We start from the raw sequence: 23,716 nt of genomic DNA on the forward strand, positions 1-23,716 counted from the left end.
TACCCATTACTGGATAACAGGACGGAAGCTTTTTTTAAACAGTATTAGAGATGACTGAAATCTGAGCTGGATATAAACACAAAAGGGAAGTTGACGCTCTCTTTTTCTCTGGTACCCAGTATTACTGTTCAACAATTTTTTTGGCTGAGATGGGAGCTGAAAGTGTAGGGCAAGGCTTTGTCATCCTTCAAAGTTCTTTTGCAGCCACTGAGCACTTCTAATTCCCACAGGATTAAACTGGAAATTCAGAATAACCGTTTTGTTTACATTCACTTTAAAGGTTATTTGACCTTCTGCTTGTATAAATCGCAAACCTTGAGTATGGACATTTAACTCTCTCTATTTCCCACCTCTGTCTAAAATTAAACAGCTGAGAGAAAACAGCAATGTCATTCTTTTGCATCAGTTTGGTAACTGCAGGTTGCTGGAGTATTGTGTTTCTATAGCAGCTCATGCCCAGTAATCTCACTGGCTTAGTTGGCTTTAGAATGGAAATTACTTCAGCTTACTGTATCATGCTTGGAGCATACCATCTCTGACTGGAGGGAAGGTAGTAGTATGTAGTTCCCCAAAGTATTGTTCAACTTAACAGTAAACATTTCAAGGAGGAAGGTGGATGTTCCAGCTCTTGAAAGATTTTGAACACTAAATGGTATATAGTGAGGAGGAAATAGATCCTTTATGTGCTTTTTGTATTCCAGATTTGGCCTTTTAATGAAAGCTATGCACTTAAGTGAGTGTTTTCCTGATAGTTTAGTCTGACTGTAGAGCCATCACTGCCAAATGTTTATGTAAAGAAGTGATACAGATGAGAGTTGGTATACCTTAAGATCTTTATTTTGTGCAACTTAGAATTTCACAGCTAGCTGAAGGGTTGGGGCTTAAAGCTTTCAGCAATGCACTTCTTTCTTAATAGTTAACTTGTATTTGCATGTTTCTCAAAAGCAAACTAGCTTCAAACTTAGAACTGTAAGTTGCTCCACAGTGAGATGAAGGTCCTTAGATAACTGAAAGGTGCAGAGGCAGTTATGAAAGGAAGAGATCACTATAAAGAACAAATCAGTATACCTTTATTTATTGTCTCTCTTCTTACTTGTGCTGCTTCTGGTTGCAACAGGTGAATACCTAAAGGATGTTGTGGTCTTCGCTTTCAGCATGCTCTTCAGGTACTTAAAGATGGCGTGTAAGCAGCAGGAGGGTGCTAAACCATACCTTTCCGTTCCAGCAGAGACAGTAGGACAATCCATTTTCACAAGAGAACCCACAGCTTTATCCAGAGGCTTACTGTTTGACACCCATTCACGGCAGTATTTCTGTATCCATTCTTGTATTTGTGGATCACTTCCAGTCTGGTGCTGTGTGTTGTGCACGGAGTCGATGAATGCCACAGAGTACACTTTATTCATTACCTCCCATTTTCTCTGCACCAGCAGATCAACAAATGCCAAGCCACCATAGCCATGGGCAATGAAGGCCACATTCTTGGCTGCGCTCTTTGAAATGAAATGATCCCATACATACATGGTATGCTCCTCGGGGCTGCTGCTGCCCCTTTTGGGGATCCACCAGACGGACTGCGTAGAAGTCAGTGCTCCTTCCCTAGTAGAAGAGCCTAACCTCTCCTTTTCAGTCTTCAGGTCAACGAAGTTGTCATTGGGATTCAGTACAATCACTCCCCTGTGGCTTTGAAGAGCCATTTTGATGAATGGTATTTGTGTTCCGTGCCTCAGGCCCTCGCTGACAATTGTCCTTTGCCCCCACTGTCCAGCACAGAAAACTCCGTGGTCTTGAAGAAGGACAATTAAGCTAGAGGAACTTAGTGCATTCTTGCTCATGAAAAAGAAGCTTCTTGGTTCAACCTCTGTAGCATCAGTAGGAATATAAACTTTCTGCAGCATGCAGACTCTTTCCAGGAGCTCATAAACATATTGGGTAATCAAATGTCCCAAAACTTGATAGCGTTTATGATTCTGCTCATGTGCATTCTTGTAATAGTTGAAAACAAAGGACTCGTTTGTATCCAAATGCCTCAGTTCCCCTTTTATATTGAAGTCGTATTTCAGTTCCTCTTGATACTCTGAACCCTCTATTAGTTTTCTCAAGCTTAGTTCATGCTGTATTTGTAACCACTACAAATTAAGAAGGCTATGTCAATGTAGTGATAGACCTCCATACACCACCTACATAAAGAAAACCTATTGTATTAGAATTCAGATTTAAAAGTGGTTACAAAGTACTCTGATACAGACTATCTCTTGGTGGTCTAGTAAACCATCTGCTTGTAAAGCCTCTTACAGATTTCAGTTGCTAAATTCCAATAGCAGTACATTAATACTAATCTCTCCAGTTATTTGTTCATCCTTGCAAGCACTTGCCACATGGAAATTGTGGAACGCATGACAAAACAAACTAGCCACTGTAATCCAGGAACAGGAGAAAACAAAGTCTATGCAGCAAACTTTCGTGAGATTAGATTGAGGTCTCTAGTTTCAGCAAAGATCATTTTTTAACTCCTATGACTGATCAGCTGGTAAGAATTATACCAGGAAGTGGTTTCCATGCAACTGAAAAATTAAGCTTATCATAACCTTCTCTTTTCCTAATAACTCTTCAGTCTACTACTGACTGTCACTGGCTGTGGAATGGTAAACATGGGGTAACCTTTGGTGTGCTTAGAGTCCTACTTCTATATGATTTTTGTCGTAACAGAAGAGATTTGCAAGCATTAAATTCCCAGAATTATCACGGTTTTTTTAAATTAATTTAACATCTTAACACAGTAATTTTGTTTTGACAGATGGTTTACATGAAGTTATATTTGGCAAATACATTGGTACAAGCTACTATATACCTTTAAATTTTTCCTGCTGAACTAACAGGTTTTTAGAACACAGTAAATCACATTGTGACTGTGTTAAAACTCGCTATACCATCTGATAAAGCTGATTCCTAGGACAGAAAGCGATCTGAAAGTTTTCATGTAAGCAACTTGAGGTGGAGCCCAACTCCTTAATGGAATGCAGGTTTCCTTGAGTAAGCTGCTTAGCATATTGAAAATTATTTCTTACACTTCCAAATTAAAAAAAAAAAAAAAGTTCTTTGCTTTTCAACAGAGCAACAACATATACATTTTCCTTTTGTGCAATCTCCATTGGGTCAGAGATGTTAAGTCATCTCTTTAGGGTCATTCCTGTCTTCGGATTAATAGAGAGTAGGCTAGAAAATGCTACCTTCTCCTTTTTTATCTCATATAGTAAGTACACATAAAAAAGGGAAAAAACCCAGTTTCTCTGATACATAACCCATTTACTGTCTTGCCAGTTTCTTGGAATGGAAACATCACAAAGTTGCAAGTGCACACGTTCATCTATGATTTTTTCATTCTGCAGGAAGGCATGAAAGACACAAAGGAGATGGGAGGACAATCTGTTTGCTATACTACTGAAATATGGGCAATTCACACGAAAGAGATCATATTTAGTAGGGAGAAAAATGGACATGGTTTAGGGAAAGATGTCAGTGGAGGTGGTGAAGCACAGAGGATGCATTCCATAACAATTAGGAATAGGTAAATGCAGTTTCCTTAGAGTGGCATGCTGTCCACACTTCTCTCTGTCCCTTTCTCCCCTCACCCGTAAAAGGTTGGAGACTGTAGCTTCCCAACATGTTATGAACAGGAAGTTACTATGCTACTTCAGTTACTAGCAAAAACATTACTTTTTCAGTTCCAAAACAAAACAAGGATACGTGATTCCAAACTAAACCCTGTGTATGTAATATCGAACATCTATTTAAATGTCTACTTTAAAAAGCATTGTGAAAGGTTTCTGAAGATTTCAGGAGCCAGAAACAAAAAACCACAGTTTTACATCAGGTGTAGGTATTGGCTTCCCTTCCTAAAATTGCCTTCGGGGTGCAAACTGAAAAGTATTGAAGCAATTTATAGAACTTTAGAGTTCACTTGAATAGCAGCTTAGAATCACATGCTTATTAGTCTGGAGGACTGATTTTATTTTAGTAATGCCATTTATAGAATTAAAAAGCAGCAGTTATGAATTGTTCTAGATATAGCTGCATAATGCTTTCACTTCTTTTTGGTAAATCTGCATTCTAAGTTGGCATTGACTGTTGCTTGTGCTTCATTGTCTGTATATAAATGCAATATTCAAAGGTGTTTATTCTGGCAGTCTTTACAATTGCTATTTTGATTTTTAAAAAATCACTGTTGTGGGAAAAAAAAATCCCTCTTTCCCTTCCTCCAGCTTTTCTGTTTGGATTGTAAAATGCTTCAGCTGTAAATTCAGCTAGTGTTTGTTACAGCAATTGGCATATTCTAAAGACTACTGCAGTATTACTCTTTATGAGATTTTTTCGTTTAAAACACTTTATTCTAGTAAAGCCCAACATTACCATATGCTCTCCTGTAAAATCTGTCATCATCCTAGATGGAAGTCTTTTTCACTCTGGGATTGTAGACAGTTCCTCTGCATGAAAGAAAATAAACCCATGTTAGTTCAGGTTTCATTACTTCACGTACTTTAGTTCTGGGGTGTATCTATAAAACGTGTGATTGCTGGTAGTTAAGGCCATCTCAAGTGTTTCAGATAGTTCCAAATTACAAGTTAACATCTCATGTTTGTAAGTTACACCTGACCATAAGTTAAAGCTAAGCCTCTTGAGCACGAAACTAAAAAGTTGTCAAAACTAGTTTTGCACAGCTTACCATTCCTTGCCAGAAGGGCACTACCGAGAGGACAAAACAGAAAGCTACACACAAAACTCACAATTCTGAAGCTGCCCTGAAAAAAAACACAACAAAACACCAACAAAAAAAAACCCACAAAAACCAACAAACAAATCTTTGTCTCTGCTTGGCTGCGGGAGCCTTTCCGAGGCCGTCGGCCGAGAGCCGCGGCCGCAGCTGGGGTTATGAGGGCTCTCCCCGGCGGGGGCGGGCGGCGGCGGCCCCCGCAGCAGCAGCGCGGTGGGCGAGCTGCCCCCCGGGGGCGGGAGTGACCCGTCCTCCGGGCTCTGACTGAAAGGGGGGCTGAGGTCCGAGGGGGAAAACGCCGTGGGCAAGGCGCGCTCTAAACCTCATTCCGTTGGGTTGTCTACTACTTCTTTAAAAATAGCGAGGTTTTCTTGATTTCTTCCACAAATTTTAGTAGACGTTTGGTAGCCCGTGCTTCCTTTTACTGTATTTTATTGCGCTCAGGGAACTAACAACTTCGTTACCGCTCGCCAGGTGCAGGGAAATGCGCCTAACGGCACACCTGCGACACTACCATTTGCCTTTTTTCCCCTCAGCGGCTCGGTATCAGGCTAAACCCACGAAAGTGAAAAACCGGGGCGGCACGCCTGTGAGGGAGAGGCGGGCGGGAGGGGCCGGGGGCGGTTCGTAGGGCGGGCGGGGAAGGGGAGCCCGCGGGACACGGCGAAGGGGCAGCGGGCAGCGCCTCGGGGAGAGGGCGGAGAGACGGTTACTGCCGGGGCGGGGCGGGGGACGGGCGGCCCTGCCGGGCCGGTGGAGGCGGTGCCCGGCCCGGAAGTACCGGGGGAAGCTGCGTAGGCGGCGGTGGGGCCTGGATAAACAACAACGGCAGCGGTGCCGCCGCTGCCGCCGCCGTGGTGAGTGATGTGGGGTGCTGCCGGCACCGCTCGCTTTCCGCCCTTTAGCCGCCGCTGGTGGGATGCTGAAGTAAAGCTGGCTAGCGGCGCCCCGGCGGGTCCTGCGCCGCCGGTGTCCCCGCTGGCCGGGGCTGGGCCGTTCGTGCCGCGCGGGGTATCTATCGCGAACGAGAGCGGCCGGACACCGCGGGGCAGGGGGCCTGCGGCGGCGTATGCTGCTCCTTTGTGAGGAGGCTAAGGAGGGGGTGGAAGGGCGGACTCGGTGGCCCTCGGCCCTTGTCCGTTTGTCGGTGAGAAGCCCGTTCTCTTCCTGGCGGGGGGAGCCGGCGGGTGGTTAGGAGCTGGGGCCCGGCTCTGTCCCGCCGCCCTGCTCGGTGTGGGCGGGCTCCTGCGGTGACAGCCCGGGTGGTGCCACCTCTGGGTGGTGCCTCTGTTTTCCCCCCGGAGCTGTGAGAGGGCCGCCGTTGGTCAGCTCTGCCTCTTCGCAGGCGTCGGAATAGGCAGCGGTTTGGCCTATCTTTGACGGCCTGTAGATGTTGCTGTTCCCCACACCAGGAGACTGGGGCTGTAAGTTGAAAAACCGCCGAGCTAAATGAAAGTACACGAACTTAAAGGTCTTCTTGAGAGACTTCAAACTAGCTGTAAGGTTTGAAGGTCTTCCACCGGAGTCATACAGAGTATTTATAAAGAGAATAAACCCCTGTGAATGCTGGAAGCTCTGAAGCTGTGCGCTTCCACTGAGGAAGGAGTTCATCTGTTAACAGGAATCCTTGAATTTTATTTATTCTTGGAGCTCCTGTAGTGTTACCAATGTTTTCTTTGACCCCTTTTCACTTTATAATCAAAGCCTGAGTTGCTTACTAGTTGCATGCTTGCCTGGGGGTGGAGTTAAGCAGTAAATGCCTTCACTAAGAATAAATTATAGTTGAAAATCTCATTAACAGTTCTGTCCATGCTGACAATCCAGAGCCTTGCTCAAGCACATGCCTTTCTTGTATTGTGGCTGTCGATGACTTTTACCAAGGCCTGTAGTGACAGGACAAGGGATAATGGCTTTAAACTGAAAGAAGGTAGATTTAGATTAGATATAAGGAAGAAGTTCTTTACTGTGAGGGTAGTGAGGCACTGGAACAGGTTGCCCAGAGAGGTTGTGGATGCCCCATCCCTGGAAGTGTTCAAGGCCAGGTTGGATGGGGCCTTGAGCAGCCTGGTCTAGTGGAAGGTGTCCCTGCCCATAGCAGGGGGATTGGAACTAGGTGATCTTTAAGGTCCCTTCCAACCCAAACTGTCTATGAATGAGTTTTCTTTGTGCTAGCTTGCTCAAAAATGATTTTCTTGTTCTTGCTTAGTACCTGCTACTGTGGTCCTGCTCCCCTCTGAGTAAATAAAACACAAATTGCTGAGCTTATTTTATATCTTTTTTTTTTCAGTAGAGAAAATCATGGAAGGAAGAACATCATCTTCAAGTCATGTCAGTGTAAGTGTTCCTGCAACTTGCAACAATTTACTTTGAGGCTGTGGGTATCCTAGGGTGGTCTGATGTATTTGCGCCACCAAATTCATTCTCCAGTGGTCCAGCTTTTGCTTTGTTGGAGAACTGTTTCCTGAGATACAGTTTACTCTGGTAGCAGGCAATAGTAATGTCTGCTGTTGAACATGTGTTAATACATGATAGGCTCAACATTTGTTCGCACATAAACAGTGCATTTTCAAGGATATTTTAAGACCTAAGCTAACATCTAAAATATTAAGAGGTATGCTCAAGTAAGTAGAACAGATGCATAATATTTAGTTATCTGCAGAGATGTGTTTAGAGACTACTTATGCTAGTGTTTATTTTTTCTAAAATATCCCTATTAGTAGTAGTTATAGCAATGGAAGCACTGGTGAAAAAAAATGGTAGGCACAGCAGCTGGTTTGATTGGGTAAGGTCTGGACTGTCTAGTGTTTTAGAAATAAGCTGCTTCCAGCACCTCGTTTATGCACTTTCTCTGATCCTTGCTCCTACAGGTGGGAACCTTCAGAAAAGTACTGCTGGTTTAGATGAGGAGTCTGCTAAGTGTGTATGCACATGTACGTGTTGAGTTAGTCACTTTCTGTTAGGGAAAAGCTGAGGCATCTGCATATGTTGCACTTACCATAGATACAGACCTCTGTTGTTTGCCTCTTGAATTTGTGCTTGTTCTGTAAGTTAATTGTGGGCACTGCAAACCAACATCATCTTAATGAGTGCAAGCATTGGGAAGATGTTGTACGGTGAGGTGGAAATTTTGCTGATGAACGTATCTTGTCCTTTTTATCCCTTTCTGTCTGTCCATCTGTCTCTTTCTGTTTTCTGAGTCTGACCTTACCTGTTCTCAATGTTATCTGTTATGTTATTACAGAAGTTATCGGAACTTCTGTAACTTTAAATGCATGCTAAAATTTCAGACACATATGTGTTCTTAGGAAGCTCATAACAGAAACCACTAGTCAGGCAGCAGGTGGAATTCTGAAGTAAGGAATTTGTACCTGGCCATTAAGATGCTGATCAGAAGGATGCATTCTGACTGATAAAACAGGCTTATAGACCACTTCTCAAAAAAAAAAAAAAAAAATCAAACAATCTAATTGCAGGTGTTCTTGAATAAGAAAATGTTTATTTCAATCCTTAAATGTTGATTGAAAGGGAAGGGAGGTACTTGTATTAGAAGTTGTTTCCTGTGCGTAACATTTACAGCCTTTATAATTTGAGGAATCTGTTATGAAAGGCATATTTGTTATTACAGCGTTTGACCAGCAAAGGCAGTTTGAGGTACTGTATAGAAGTTCAGGTCTAATTACTAAAACAATAAATCTTTGTTTCAAAGAAGTGTAGAGAAGGAATAAGAGCACTCACAATTCAACTGAAGAATTGAAGGATTATCTCATTATGGTACAGTATGCTTCAGTTACGGTCTGTCTGAAGGACTACCTACAGAACTAATGAATGCAGTTTCTGTGTTAATAATTAAGTTGTTAGCATCGCTGTTCTAGAGTTTTTGTTTGTAATCTTATGTTACAAGGTAGGGCATCTGGTGGCTTGCAAATTAAGTTCATAATACACTTGACAGTGGCCATTATATGGAATAGCTTCAGCTCTTTCCTGGCTGAGATAGACTCAGTTGTCTGAAAGATGTAAATGTTGCATTCCCTCTCTGATACATTCTAATCTGGTTGTATTTGCAGTGTAAGGTTTTGCTTCTCAGGATACCTGGTGAAATAGCAAGGCTTGCACTTTTATTCTTTCAGTTGATGTTATTTTAACTGGTTTAATCAAGTGATAGGAAATGTCACCCTCTTTCCTTGTCTTGATGAACTGGTAGGAATTTAGTTTGACCATTTTTGTTTTGAATTTCAATGAACGAACATTATTTCCTACATATCTTTTTCTGAATTGGCAAATTTCTACGAATTACTAACAGCTTTATCTTTCAGTAATTACTTTTGAAATGCTGATTCCATTTTTTTGAAGGTTGGCAATGACAATAGCTGATACCATTTTGAGTACATTAACAGTGTACTGATGCTAAATTATCATACCAAAATACTTGTACTATTTGAAGTTATAATTGCTCTTCATCCTGAATTTTTTTTTGAGAGAGCAGACCTGCTGTGACATTCATCATGAAATTCAGCTGTTTTGGTTTCTCTTTATCATTCTCTAAGCTGAGACGATTAAGCTAGAGTGTAAACAAATCAGAGGGAACTAAGAAATCTGTAAGTGCCAGTAGATTGATTCTCACCTTCTGGGCACATGTTTGAAGTTGTTGTAAAGTTAATGATATAGGAGGAGCTTTTTCTTGATTTTTTTTTAAGACAGTTCATATGTTAAAACTAGCTCCTCATGTGGTATGAGGCATGATTTAGGATCAAGCATCAGTGAGGAATGCATTTAAATTGAAGTCACAGGCCAGTGCTTCCCTTACAACTTTGTTATTTTACCTGACAATTAAGAACTTTGTACATGGCAGTATGCCAGCTCATAACACCAGTGGATAATTTAGTTTTATCACGTGTGTAACATCATCTATTTTCAGTTTCGTATACCAAAGAAGAAAACAAACACCAAGTCAGAGGATGTCCAAGTTCAGTCCCCTTTGGCAAGGCTCCCAGGCTCCCACCATTGGGACTACCCTTTAAAAGAGGTAAAGAGAAGTTCTTTGGAGTCTAAAGTGTGTAGGAGAATGTTGTATGGGGTTTGGGTTCTGTTCTGGAGGCTGGATTTTTTCAATACCGGGTGCTGCCTTGTGACCAATATCTGACCCAGATTGTCTTGGAAAGAGAAGTGTGTAGGTCTGAACTCTGTCTGCAAAGTCTCAGTGCCGTATTGCCAGTCTATATAATTAAAAAGCAGAGTTGGTCTTCAGGTGTCATTTGAAATTATCTTGAAAATTGTGAATTTAAAGGCAAATATAATGTGGTGGGTTTTCTGGTTTGTTTTTTTTTTTTTTTTTAGTCTCCTGGTTCCTGAACTTTTAGGTTATATTCAGGTCACTTACCAAACTTTTTGTGATGATATAGAAAAAATTTTTACATTGAGTTTTCAACTAGTCATTATTTGTATCCAAGAGCTTAAATTTTAAGAGAATATATTAAGTACTGTATAACTTTTGACAGAATTTTAGGTGCTAATACAGAAATCACTGATTTCAGTATTAAGACCAAAAGACTGTAGGAGTACTGAATGGCATTTATCGTAAATGACTGTCTTGATCATCTCAGTCACATATAGAAGCAAATATTTGCTTCCATAAATCTGTTTCAAATTCAGTAAGCATTTTTAAAATGCCAATTTTGGAAACATTCTTTGCTACTCTTGACTTCTTCAGCTCAGCATTGAGAGTTTGTTGCTGGTTTTAGTGCTTTCAGAATCATGGGGCTGAACAAACAGCATCCCCCACAGAGAAGTTTTAAAAACCTAGTGAGGGAAGTTAGGAATTTTTGACTTACAGTAGTGGTGATAATGTGATCCAGATCTCTTGGTAGGTCTGGTCATTTGAGCATGCATTTGAGTAATATAAAATCACTGCATGGTTGTGTTCTTTACTGTTATTCTTAGTGAGCAGGGCATCCAATTACAGTCAGGTTTTGAAGTTGGAAGTAATGTCTCCTATGGTTACAAGCAGCAGCCTCTTAGGCAGAGGCGGACAGCACTTGCATGGCATTCTTCCTGTCTTTCTCTTTGCCTCTATGAAAACAGTGATTAGACTAAGTGAATTGAAAAATCTTTTTTTTTTCCCCTTGTTATTTCCTGTATACTGTCTTAATTTTCCATTCTTATTTTTCTTACCTGTGTCTATATATTTCAGACATTTCCATGTGGTAGAGGGCTCTGTGTGCTTTAAACACTGACTAGTCTTTATAGTCTACTTTAAAAGAAAAGATTGCTCATGAGGTATCATAATTAAAATAAATATTACTGTTTTATCCATACAGAGGTCTGTCCAGGTTGTATTTAGTGTTGCCAGAGTTTTCTCCATGTTGTTTGAGAAATTCTGTGCAGCTTTCAGTGATTTGGGTGTATAGGTCTCTAATGTACTTGAAGACCAGTGCTATGAGGTGAACTGGATGATGTTGGAAGGCAGGAGGAGGGGAGGGCACCTTCAAGGCAATTTCTTGCTGCCAACTGTTTTAATAATGAGGGTATTTTCCATTACAGAGTCAGCCCCTATGGTAGGGAAAAGATTGATTTGGGATGCACCTTTCAGACTTCACTAAAGTATGTAAAATATGCTTGGGCATGAATTTTTCAGATGCCTTCACCCCACACTTAAACAGAAATAAAAATAAGTTTGTCTGCTTTCAGCCTGACTGGCATAATTTTAAAACATCTGTTTGGTTTATTACCTTTTACATTAAAAAAAAGTGAGGAGTGACTAGGAGGAGGTAATGGCAGAGGGAGGTGGGGTTTTGGAATTGCAGAAATAACTATATGTTTTGGTGGGGCTTCATTTATTTAATTTGAAAATGTAGGTGCATTCTGGTAAGGTAAGAGAATTTGGAAAAAATGAAGTCTTGCTGTTGTGGGCTTTGCCACCTGAGTACCAAACCTTCAAATTCCTCTTCCTTCTCAGAATTTTCTATGTTGACTGGAATATAATTTGGTTAAATGCATGGAATTAAAGAAAGTAGAGGTTATCGTGTTTTTGTGATTATGTAAAACAGGCCTAATATTTAAGTCCCTGTTTGGGATAGTCCCCCTTTAAATAGGGAAATAATTGAATTGTCCTGTATTGTCAAATATTTTTAGGACAAAAAAGGTTCCATTCCAGATCAGGTGGTATGTGGGTGCTTTAAATCAACCAAATTCATTCTTTGCAAAATTGTTGTATATACTCTTTGTGGCTCTGCTTTATTTGATCAGGTGCATTGTTTAAACACCTGGCATTGTTCCCTTTTTCTAGTGTAATATCCATTATGACATATTTATGTCTGTTGGAACCTGCCCATTTTGTTTGTTTTATTTCAGTGGAAATTAAGTGCCAACAACAGAGAGCCTTCCACAAAAGGAAAAAGGCAAAAGGACTGTGACAGACACAGCTCTAATGATGAAGAATCAATTGGGTAAGAAGTCATCTCAAAATTAGTTCTTCTCTGTTTGTATATTCAGGGTTTCATGATCTTTCTTGAAGATGGGTATCTCTGGTCTCTAGATAACTATTTGTGTTGCGCAGAGATGGTTTTCAGGCTGTTAGGTAGCCCACCTTCAGAGAATCATGTTTCAGTGATTTAATGGCAACTGTAACTTTTTCTTTGTTTCAACACAATACAAGACTTCGGCATCAGAATGGGAGTGTGACACTTACTAGAGGAATTACTGCTTGTTGACCTGCTTGGAATCCTGAAAGGTGTTCATTACTCTAAGTGTAAATTGTCATTCGAGCCCTAGAAATTTTAGATATTTAAGAAGTTTCCCAGATTATCTTTTGCTTGTCACTTTTTGCTCTGCAGTCCACAGTCATTAACCTGGCTTTATCAACTCTTAAAAAAACAAAAAAACCCAACCAAGCAATATGATGATTAGCAGGGGAAGGCAGTAAAAAACTAGAGGTTTTTCACCTCTATGTTAGTCAATACACCTAAGTGAGTAAATAAGACTGCTGATGTGCCCCTTCTTTATGCTGTGTTGCCAAAAGCAAGTATCTTCATTTCTTTGAGATATGGCAAACTATTTAAAATTGTCTTCGGTGAAGCTGTCAGCTACATAATTGTTTATCCAAGAAAACTTTGAAGCTGTTAAGTGCTGTAGTTGACAAATGGAAATGAACATGTAGAATTAGATTCATCAACAGCAGCTAGGAAGCATAATGACTTCATGATGAAATTAATTATATTTATCTTAATGAAGCAATTATTATTCCACAAATCATTCATACCTCCATAAATAAAAATATGCATTCTCTGCCCCATTTTCTGACTGGAACTTAACTTGACCGTAAGTGATTTCTTGTCAGGAGAGGCTGTTAAAACCAAAGTGCGCTGATAATGAAAATGCTTAATGACAACAGGTGATTGTGACACTGCTGAATTCAGTGTTTTTGTGACCTATGAATAGTCATCTTTTAGCCAGGTCTTTATATTCAGAATGCTTCAAACTGTTGCAGAGAAGAGGTGAACTTGTAAAAGATTCTGAATTTATTTTTCATACCTCCTCAGAGGCATAGCTGTCAGTAACTTTAACTGAGGGACTGGCTCACAGGGTCAACCTAGCAGAATTTAAAAGCTATGTTAATTTCTGTTTCCTGAGTTTTAATTATCCTGTGAAATGGTTGATATTGGATATCAATCTCTATAGGTCTTTCAGTAAACTTTGAACTGACCTTTCAAAGTTGAGGAGCTTTTAAAAAAAAAAAAAAGCTACCTTTGGATCTGTTACATATGTTAATTTTCTGTTACACATGTTAATTTTGATAGGTGAGAGACTTTCAAGTAGCATTTGTAGGTATTCCATCATTTTTACCAAAATTCTTACCAGCACATTAGTGAGAAATGATTTAGACTGCAAAGAGACAGCAAATATTCAGATGTTAAACCTATGCTTTTTTCACTTCCTCAAAAAGATGCGTGTCTAGAGACTAGCTGGAGGTTTTGCATAAAATAAACTTAATATACTGTCTGCAATAAAGCTTGTTCCAAGTATTTCATTTGGGTACCCAGTTTCTCAGTAAGTCAAAATTAACACACTGACCTCATTGCATAATGAGTAGAAAGAGCACACAGGTTCTAAAGAGGTAGTGTTTGTTGAGCAAAAGTCTGAGAACTGACAAAACACAGAACAGGAAAGAGTGAAGTGACGTGCTGAGAATCTTTCTAATGCAAAAGTTTCTCTGTTACTTCTTCCCAATAAAGAATTTTTAATTTGCATTGAAAAGTGCAAAATAAGTCTTAGTGACAAACTCCTGTTAGCTCCCGATGTTTTAAAAACAGTCTTTTTATTGATAGGAGCTAATTGCAAATACTTAGAGAGGCATGCTTCATTGAAAGCGTTGCTTAAGCATTGTTATTGCCACTTAATTTTAGTCAGAAAGGACAAAGTGGATGTATTAGCACAAACCCACCTTCACTTGTGTTTTTAACTGAAGTTCTGGATTGCAAAATTTGGTAGTTGATTGCTTCTGTCAGTCCTGCTGTGATGTGAGACCGTGGGGGCTGGAAGCAGCAACCACAGCTGCTCTTACATGAACACCTCTGCTCATAGCCTTGTGAAAGGTCACTGTCAGGTGATTTCGTGATGCCAGACAGGGCTCTCAGGGCAGGTTAGTCCCCTAGTCCTTATCATATGCTGGAGGTCTCTTACATGTTCTCACAATTGTGTCACAGAACAGATTAGAACTGTCATGAAATATGAATAGTTCAATTTCTTAGTGTCATTGCAGAAAGTTAGGTGTGGTACTTATGTAATTGGCCAATTAATGTATTGTATCCCACTTATGAAACTTCTTTGTTGTTGAGGAAATGGATAACACTATTTCAAGGGTAGCTATTGCCACCTGGAGATAGAGCTTAGAGGCATCCACCTACTTCAGTTCTATTACTCCTGCATTCTCCCAAGAGGGAAACAGGGGGAAATAAAAACAAAGAAAAGAAACAAAACAGAACACTGTTCTGAAATTCAAGCTTCTCATCTTGGTCTGCCAAATTTTCTTTAGGGGGAGGGTGGCAGGTGTACTTAAATAAGATGTGTGTGATTCTTTCAGCTCAGTATTTTAAACGTTAATTGAAATACATGTCGTGGCTGAATCGAGTACTGACCCCATACCAGTCAGGTTTTTGTGGCAATCATTTATTTACATGCTGGTTCCCCTTGCCCTAACAAGCGCATGTGGGCAGTAATAACTTCCTGGTCCAGCAAAGCAAGGAGGTTAGTAGGAATGTTCATGTTTGCTGTTAAAACATGCACTTCTAATCAGTTGGTGAAAGGTCATGGCCTTAAAGTAGGAGGAGGACAGACAGAGGCTTTCTTCTCAACCAGGGTATAGTCAGTGAACATGGTAATCAGAGTTTCACATTAATGATAGTGCATCTCATTATTCTTTTGGGCTCTGAAAGGCCAAAGACCTCCTGAGCTGTGCGATTGCTGCAGAAGCTCGGATAACTGAATATACATAAAGTCTATAAGTGGCTTTGTCTTGTAAATCCAGGACAGATGTTCAGCTTTTATAGGACCTGACAGGGTGACCCTCACATGGTATGTGGCAGCACACTGTCAAAATATTTATTTCTCAAAACTTGGGTTTACTAGTAGAAGAATGCAGGTATGAAGATGGTGGTGTAGACAATTAATAATAATTTACTTCAAAAGGAGTTAGTAGCCTCCAGGTCTCATTTTGATCACTGTATAATACAGATTTGAACAAACTGAAGCCAGTGATTACAACACTGGTGTGTACACAAATATGATCCTTGAGAAAGGAACTGGATCTAGCAACTCTGATTATTGGGTGAAATAGAGGTCAAACATTTTCCCCAAAGGGGTACAAACAATTAATAGCTTTTGGTTCCCCACTTTGTAAGGTAGGATAATCCGGTTTTTGCCTGTGAAAAGTGATATGAGACTTGCCAGGAACAGCTAACAGCATTTTTCATAATCGATTTTTTTTGTCTGTTCCATCCTTACATGCGTAAGTACGTTTTCATTACCTTTGCTTATACATTTTTTTCTGTTTCATGGAGGTAGATAAGAGAGAGTATGGTAGGCGCTTGCTTTGGAAACAAAAATAACCACCTTTGGTTTTCCTTCACCAAGATGCCTCCAGTCTTACTGTTGTACAGGTTACTTGCTGGGTCTGCCAGTGGGACTTGCTTTTAATGTATACTTTGCTTGCTTTTTTTCTGCTTGACACTAATTTTTATCTTTTGAAATGTCTTTTGCATGACTTGCTCACTTTATTCTGTGGAGAGTTTAACAGGTAATTTAGGGATCTGTGTCCCAACCATTGTTTACAGAGGTACAGGCTGGCTTAAGCGTAGATATTTTTCCTGAATCTATTTTACACCCAGTTCTTAATGACATGATTTTTCAAGAAATGCTGCCAGATGCCATTCTTGCTTCAGAAAGGCAAGCCATTGAAAGCTCTGATGCCACTGTATATCTGTGAAGATCAGGTCATAACCAGTTGTCCTATCAAGATCTTCAGTCAAAAACTGGTGCCGCAAAAGAAGTGATGCCTTAGGCTGGCACTGACGTCTTTAAGAATAGCCAAATGTTTACTGTTTTCCTCCTTGTTTGTTGAAGGTTCCTCTCCTCTGCACAGATTTCCAGTGCAAAGCTAGTTGCACAGGTGTACGCGCGCTTTAAATTGTAAGATCATTTTTGCAAAGATACTTACTTAAAATGTATAAACCCCATTTAAATCAAGGGAGTGGGAAACATCGCAAATTCTGTACCTAGTAACAATTAGTAAACCAAACTATGGAGGGGCCTGGAGCCTGTCAAGGTCTAGCCTGATGTGAATGTGAGCAAAGGATGTCAGACCTGAGTTTCCAAGGTGGCCAACAAACTATAGGTAATGAAATCCAGTTTCACTGGAAATTATGCTTCTGACTCCTTTACCTCCTGCTGTGGGCTTTCTCTGTCATGATGGTATTGTTAAAGACCCGAAAGGTTGGAATCTTTTCTGTTATCTTTACAAGTCTTGATCATACAATTAAAATAAAGATTCTGTGACCACGTATGTTCACACTGGACTAATTACCTTGCAAGTTCAGGCTATTGAATTTTTATCACATTTCTTAAAGGTATATATTCTTTATTTCCTTAGATATTGCTTATATATTCCTTATTTCTAATATAGCTTGCAGTTGGACAAAGAATAAATGATATATAAGTCTGGTTACTGTAAGCTCTTCTGGTTGTATTAAACTATGGTTTATGTATCAACTCTGAACACTTGAGAAGCCCAGAAAAAAGCTAGAACTTCTGACTTAGTGGTGACTTCTGTAGAAAATAAGTCTCTTGCTTCCTATGCTAAATCGAGAACACTTTGCAGGCTTGGTCTATGCTCACTAGGCTGCTACAGTTGGGCTCCACCATGTAAGACATTAGTGTTACTAAATTGTCCCTCATGACCTGTATTTACTGTCTAAGGTTTTCAGTAGTTAAAGCATATCTTTAGATGAAACTCCAATCCCTGGATCCTTGGAGTGTAGCACAAACCTTTTTTAGGCCTACAGTATTCAAAGCACATGCTCAGACATAATAGGTTCTTAAAAATAACAGTTCTTTGCTTTAGTAATCATACAGTATATACAGGTCTAGGTAAAAGAAGAAATGTATACCTGCCTTTTCCTGACTCTGCCTAAAACATTCTGGAGCACTCTTGTGGTTTAGGTCAGTCTTCTAATGAGACTGTCATTGTACATATGACTTTTCATTGTCTTTATAGAGTCAATCTCTCACTTCAGAAACTCTGGATTGTTTTTCCAACAGTTAATTGGGACCAATCCCTTACATAACACTCCTTCTCCTCTGTCCAGATCTTGGCATCAGAGTGCCTTAATTCGGGGTTGGTGTTATTTTTTAATCCCTCATCTTTTTTTTTTTTTTTTTTTTTTTTTGAGACAAAGCTTTAGCTCTTTACCACTTAGGTTTTCTTTGGGAAAGTTCTAAGATAAGCCCAGAGAGTGGAGGAAACTGCCTTCACTTGACCTTAAGTTACTTAGCTTTGAATGGGAGCCATGTAGGTTTGTTGTCCATTGTTTAGGTAGTGGTCTCCAAGGTGTGGTGTGTGCAAGGCAATCCCTTGGGGTGCAGGAAGGAAGCATTTTTTGTACAATTAATAAATAAATGTTTCTTTCAACACTTATTGTATCCTTTTTTAAATTTCTATTTGTGTGTTTTATAATGTACATAATATTAGTACCTTAGTATATCTGTATAAATTATAATTAAATGTTAGGTACATGCTTGAAATAACTTTCAAAAAAAGTTTGGAGACCACTGGTCTAGGAAATGCATAGCAGAGCTCCGAGAGAAAGCAGCTCATTGCATACTCATTATGGGATTCAGTGATGCAGAGATCTCATAAGATTGACCAGCATTCATAGTTTATATACAGGTTCTCCAAGCTGTGCACAGGAACCTTACTGTCTTTTCAAGTTTAACAAGGGGTGATGTGTCTTGTTAACATGGTAAGTAACCAGGGGAAAGAAATCTCAACATGCAGCAGCTACTGCAAGAGCAAAGTAAAAGGATTATGTGAAATGTCTTCCCCAAGTTCAAGGTGTTTCACTAGCATGGCAGTTCCAGATTTTTTTTTTAGGTTCAAGCATATCTGTTCTTCAGCAGTTTTCATGCCATACCTGTATTTATTTACCACTAGGCACCATGTAACCATGCTGTTGAGTCAAGTGCAGCATGTCAGTGGGACAACTATAACTTCCTAAAAGTTGCTTGCACAGTTGTCAATCCACTGAGGAACAGCAGCCATTTGCTTAAGAAATGTCACTGTAGCACGCATGTAACAGCTATGCAAGTAGTAAAAGGTTTTCTGTAGCTATAAAAGGGTTCTTGCTCTACAATGTGAACAATTTAGTTTGTTATGCAAGACATGCAATAGGAAAAGCAATTCTTGTCTCAGTGATTTTTTTAAAACCAACAAATGAGCCTGAACTTTATTGTCCTCTTAGGACCAGCCCTGGGGAAACAAGTCCAATTCTGATCTGTTTGAAAATAAAGTCAGTCCTGACAAATCATCTATGATATATAATACCAGCTTATAAGGAAACTGTCCAAATTACTGGTCATGCTACAGAATTAATTCTTTATGTGGAGACTTCGGTACCAATCTAGCAGAATCAGCAAAGTATAGATACTTGTTTGAAGAACTTCAATAGGGAGTTTTTACTACCTTTTAAATTCATAATTGTATGTAATTTCTTTAGTGAAATTGAATAGAAATCAGTTGGAGCTTTAAAACTGAGAGATTGTACTAGCTTCTTGATTTCTCCTCCTCCCCGCCCCCCCCCCCCCCAGCAAGATCAGTCTAATTTGTGATATGGGAACCAATAATATTCATGGTTCTAAAATAAGATGCCACAATAGGAGTGCTTGTTTTCGTATCCTGCAAATGCTCATGTGTACACTTTCAGAATAGTTCATAAGGCTGTAGTGATACCACTTTCAACATTTTGCAATAAAAAGATGCACCAAAATTTCCATGCTTTTGCACTGAAAGTTTACCTCTTCAGAATCACATATGGATGTGTTAGTCATTGATGCCAGAAGAAGAAACCTTGAAAGGCTATCCTGATCAAGAGATGTGTTTGTTTCCTCTTATCACAAAGCAGTTCTTGAAATTGTCAGGGAACTGAACTTAATTCTACTGAAGATACAAGGTATGATGTAGAGACAGTAAACTCATAGAAAAGCTTTGTTGAATTCATGTGACTTAAGAAGTTCTCAGCACCCTATTATTAATTTATTGTTATATGTATGGCAGGCAACCCAAAGTTATCTTGACGAATGTCCTGAGGACGAAAATAGGAAGAAAATACACACAGGCGCAACCTAAAACGGGTGCTAATTTTTCTGATGCTGGCAAGCTGCAGTCAGATCAACCACCCTCGTCATCTGCTGCCAGCCTAAAGATATGGCAAATTTTAAACCCTACTCTCCAAAGCCTTTTTCTGTCTAAAAGGTAGGTTGTCTTTGCCTTGCGTCACTAAGCAAAATAATTTTCCTTGCAGTTGTTTTTTCGTGAGAAAATTCTTTGTTGTACTACAGCTGTCTTGTTCATGAACTATATTTTCATGTCATCTGACTTGACTGAATTCCCTTGTACCTGGTTCCTTTTGGTAATCACTGAGAGAGATGGTGCCAGGCACGCTCTAGTGGGTTTTCTGATCAGATGGCTTCTAGATGGTTCTGTACTGACAAGACCAATTAATTCTGATTCAGCCATTGGACTCTCAAAATGTTTGGGTTTTTTTATTCTTGTCAAAAGAATACACTTGCATTTAACTGCCCTCTTTTCTTAGAGAATGTATCGAGGTGTATTTTCACTGTTACTGTTTCAGACTACTCATGAAAATAGGAGAACTGGCTTAAGGGGTCAGAAGAAATCCATGTTAAGTCCAGTATCTCCCACCCCCGCCCAAGCAGCAGTCAATTGCAGATACCCAGGGAAAAGTATGGCTAGAGTGACTGCTTTTTTCACTGAGTTTTCTCTCTGAGTTTCTGATGGTAAACAGTTTAGGGACTTCCTTCATTGGAGGTTACATTCAGACTACAGTGTTCTTCTATATTAGACTTTTCCTCTCAATTATATCTTCATTGCTTATCACCTGTGTGCCTCTGCAATGCCTTGTCTGTAAGGTAGTCTCCTGATTAAAAGCAAATTAACATCTTGGTGCAAGAGGAGACCCGAGTGCTCCCCAGACATCACGCAGTCTGTGCTGGAGTGTGCTTTGTGGATGAATACAGACAACAGGAGAATTATGCAGTTGATGCCTGAAAGACAATGTTCTTCATAACAGATTCAAAAAAGGCCATGGCATTACGTCCTAATCCAAAATAAATGGCAATAGAAGTGGTAGAATTTAAACCACAGTTTGAGAAACTAAGCGGGTCAGTCAAGGGCTATACAACAAGTTGGCTGCAGTGGCATTGTATGAAATAAGTTGTGCTGCTCCTACATGTGTGCTCAAGTGGGCAGTTGCATATTGATATTTGTGGTTAGCTTATTTTTGATGCTTGTCTCTTCTAACACTTGCAGATGTTTTTCTGAGCCTTACTATTGTAATTCTGTAGAATGCTATTATTATTCTGTAGAGTGCCACCTGGAAGGGGAGAAGGGGAACAAAATCTAATGCTACCTTTTTGTGTATGTGCTACTTTTCTACCTGTTGACTAAGTGCTTGAGAAAATTCAGTCTGTTTTACTGGAGGCTTCTTGTTCACAGGAAAATCAGGGTTATTTGCTTTTTTATTCTTGTGAAAAGAATACACTTGCATTTAACTGCCCCCTTTTCTCAGAGATTGTATCAAGGTGTATTTTCACTGTTACTGTTTCAGACTACTCATGAAAATAGGAGAACTGGCTTAAGGGGTCATAGTTCTGAGAAATGTGTACAGATAATGCATGGAAGCTATTTAGAGATAAGCATTTATCAGTTTTTATACAATACTTAGATGATGTGTTAGAGGCGATGCAGCATGAATTGTATCTGGCTAAGGTGAAATTATATGGCTAGTGTTTCTTACCCTGGTCTCTTGTTGCTTTTTTATGTTTATCTGTTTACCTGGGATTTTAAGTTCCTTAGTGGGATTTTGTTTTGTCTCTTAACAGACTGAAAGTAATGATGTTTGATTATCAAGCCTGTAAGATACATTAATTTAACAAGAAGTTTCTCTCTCTAGATTTCAGTGCAGTATTTATGATTTACTGTTATATATATGGCAGGCAACCCAAAGTTATCTTGACGAATGTCCTGAGGACGAAAATTGGAAGAAAATACATAGACAGCCACGTAATAATTGATGCAAATTTATCTGATGCTGACAAATTACAATCGGGTCAACTACCCTCATCATCTATTGCCAGCCTACAGACATGTCAAATATTAAGTTCTCCTCATGAAAGTTCTTTTCTGTCTAAAAGGTATGTTACTCACTGCTGATTTTGCCAGTATTCCTGAAATTATATAACTTCACAATGGAAAAGAATTTCCCTGAAACAATTTTTGTTATAGTCTTGTCTTGAAGCAGGAGATCAATTTCCTGAGTGCAAACTAACATGCTACTCCAATGAGCTGTTTTAACATTGCATTTATTCTGATTTGCTCTACCTGATGTTAATAGGCTACTTTACTTTCATAGAAGGAATTTCCATTTGCAATAGATCAGTGTTTTGATTTGTGAAGATGGCCAAGTAATTCAAACACATTTAATTTGGTTTTGTGTCCAGAACCAAAATCTTCCTTTCTTGTTGCTGTTAATGTGTTCTAGCATGATTTCAAGTAACTTCTTTTGCAAAACTTCTCCAAATTCCTCTCTGTGATGGTTCATTTCATTTCACACTCATCCACCAGTGGTCTCAATCCCAATAGAGTGCCATTGTTCAAGGCTCTGTGTGTGTCCTCTCATTGCTTACCATCTGCTTTTCCTTTTTTCTTCCTATGTTTAGGTCGACTGAGCATCACAATAACGCTTAACATATAAAACTAGCAGAAATCAGATATTAGAATTATATAACGTTTGTTTTGGTCTAAGATGGCAGTTGAATTCAGAGTAGCTATTTCCTCTTGTATTTTATGGCCGCCTCTTTGCTCAACAGCAAAGTACCCACAGCAACAAATAGCAAGAAATTTGGGGGAAGAAAATAGAGGAAGGAAGAGAAAAATGATTTGTGAGGGCAGGAATAATCAACAGTTCCCAGGTTAAAGAAATGTTAAAAATTCTTGAGAAAAGAAAGTCGTACTCCTCATTCCGATACATGAACATCTTAGAGAACCTAAATTAGTAAGAATTCCTTTCTCCTTTTCTGTTAGGATCCCCATTGCTGCTGAAATTAATCTGACAAAGCTGCAATTTAAATGAGGGATTTAGAACAGTTAGACTGTCTCATTTTGGAAGTATTACATTTGTTGCTAATAAACAGTTTTACATAACTTTAGGCTGACTAAAGTGTGGGGAGTTTGGATTGTTGGGGGGGGTTTACTACAAAATCTTTAATATCTATAATTTTTAGTATGTGATTTTTCCACTTGGTATTGTTTTGGATGATGGGAGGTAGTGGGTTCATAGAAAGGAAAACATGAACTCTTGTACGTAACTCTCTAAATACGAGGAAACATCTTGCATGTTTTTTCAAGCTCATATCTGGAGGGCAGCTGTTGAGTTTTATGTCAAGCACAAGAATGTCAAGCACAAAACTAGTCAGTTTTTTTAGTAGTTGGTGTACTCGCTTTAGATTTGGAGTGGTTCATTGTTTGAAGGATTAATATTCCATTCCTGTGATATGCTTTTTCTGGTGAATTAAATAAAAGGCTTGTTATAGCAGGAACCAATGTTAGGAGGATTTACCACCCTTCCCCAGTGACCAGCACATTAGTGCAAGTTGTAATAGATATCACATGGGAAATGGAGAATTTAGGAATTATTTCAACAGAGATGTGGTTTCATCCCAGTCACCTCTCTGTAACTAAGGTTTGTGCCTAAGATACACATGGCACTGATTCTTCTGGGGTCTCTTCTTTCAGAGGAGAGGAAAAGCTCCCCCCTTATAATGGTTATGCATATATATGCACATGGCCATATAGAGATTCTTTTGTATTGTCAGGGTAGCTAGAATGCATGCTCTGTTTTACTGAAAATTGTGCCAGTTTTATACTATAGAAATTTCAGATTAAGTCAAAGAATTGTGTATGATCAGAAGAGGGTGGTAATTAGTTAACCTTTCTCTATCAGCTAAAACTTGCTGCGAGTTCCCTATTTCCTTTCTTGCTTTTGGTATTACAGAATTGGTGGATTTTGCATTGCTTGTTCACTGCAACTCAGTGTGAAATGCATTTGTTTAAGTCACCACTGACCTATCAGTATAACTAATGAATTTGAGGTAGGTTTTAAA

The 23,716-nt window shown here is 39.4% G+C and overlaps 2 protein-coding genes across 19 annotated transcripts in view; one reads left to right on the forward strand and one right to left on the reverse strand.

Annotated features, from left to right (window-relative positions):
* Positions 1 to 885: 885 nt before the first annotated feature.
* LOC128144973 (putative protein FAM172B) lies at positions 886 to 4,839 on the reverse strand. The gene is made up of 3 exons (XM_052794492.1): positions 4,724 to 4,839; positions 4,411 to 4,484; positions 886 to 2,129 (listed from the first exon to the last, which is right to left on the reverse strand). The coding sequence occupies exons 2-3, from the start codon at positions 4,438 to 4,440 to the stop codon at positions 1,071 to 1,073; spliced, it is 1,089 nt and encodes a 362-aa protein (XP_052650452.1). The 5' UTR covers positions 4,441 to 4,484; positions 4,724 to 4,839; the 3' UTR covers positions 886 to 1,070.
* Positions 4,840 to 5,511: 672 nt separating this feature from the next.
* SENP7 (SUMO specific peptidase 7) overlaps positions 5,512 to 23,716 on the forward strand; it is a 46,085-nt gene continuing 27,880 nt past the window's right edge. For 2 of the 18 annotated variants that reach the window (XM_052795029.1, XM_052795023.1), the window contains exons 1-6: positions 5,512 to 5,625; positions 7,059 to 7,105; positions 9,687 to 9,794; positions 12,119 to 12,213; positions 19,590 to 19,787; positions 21,551 to 21,748. In XM_052795029.1, the coding sequence (XP_052650989.1) occupies positions 7,070 to 7,105; positions 9,687 to 9,794; positions 12,119 to 12,213; positions 19,590 to 19,787; positions 21,551 to 21,748 (635 nt within the window). In that variant the 5' untranslated portion in view covers positions 5,512 to 5,625; positions 7,059 to 7,069. Of the gene's footprint in view, positions 5,626 to 7,058; positions 7,106 to 7,638; positions 7,702 to 9,686; positions 9,795 to 11,308; positions 11,369 to 12,118; positions 12,214 to 19,589; positions 19,788 to 21,550; positions 21,749 to 23,716 lie in introns of those variants that run through there. The other 16 variants (XM_052795017.1, XM_052795019.1, XM_052795020.1 and 13 more) reach the window with 15 other exon arrangements.

This window comes from Harpia harpyja, chromosome 8, assembly GCF_026419915.1.
Source record: "Harpia harpyja isolate bHarHar1 chromosome 8, bHarHar1 primary haplotype, whole genome shotgun sequence".
Classification (NCBI taxonomy): Eukaryota; Metazoa; Chordata; class Aves; order Accipitriformes; family Accipitridae; genus Harpia; species Harpia harpyja.

Bases quoted from the DNA above. Each gene is read 5' to 3' on its own strand.
- LOC128144973 (XM_052794492.1), bottom strand. From the start codon at position 4,440: ATGATGACAGATTTTACAGGAGAGCATATG. The intron at 2,130-4,410 runs GTAATGTTGGGC...CTTAATTTGTAG, and splicing joins ATTTTACAGGAGAGCATATG to TGGTTACAAATACAGCATGA.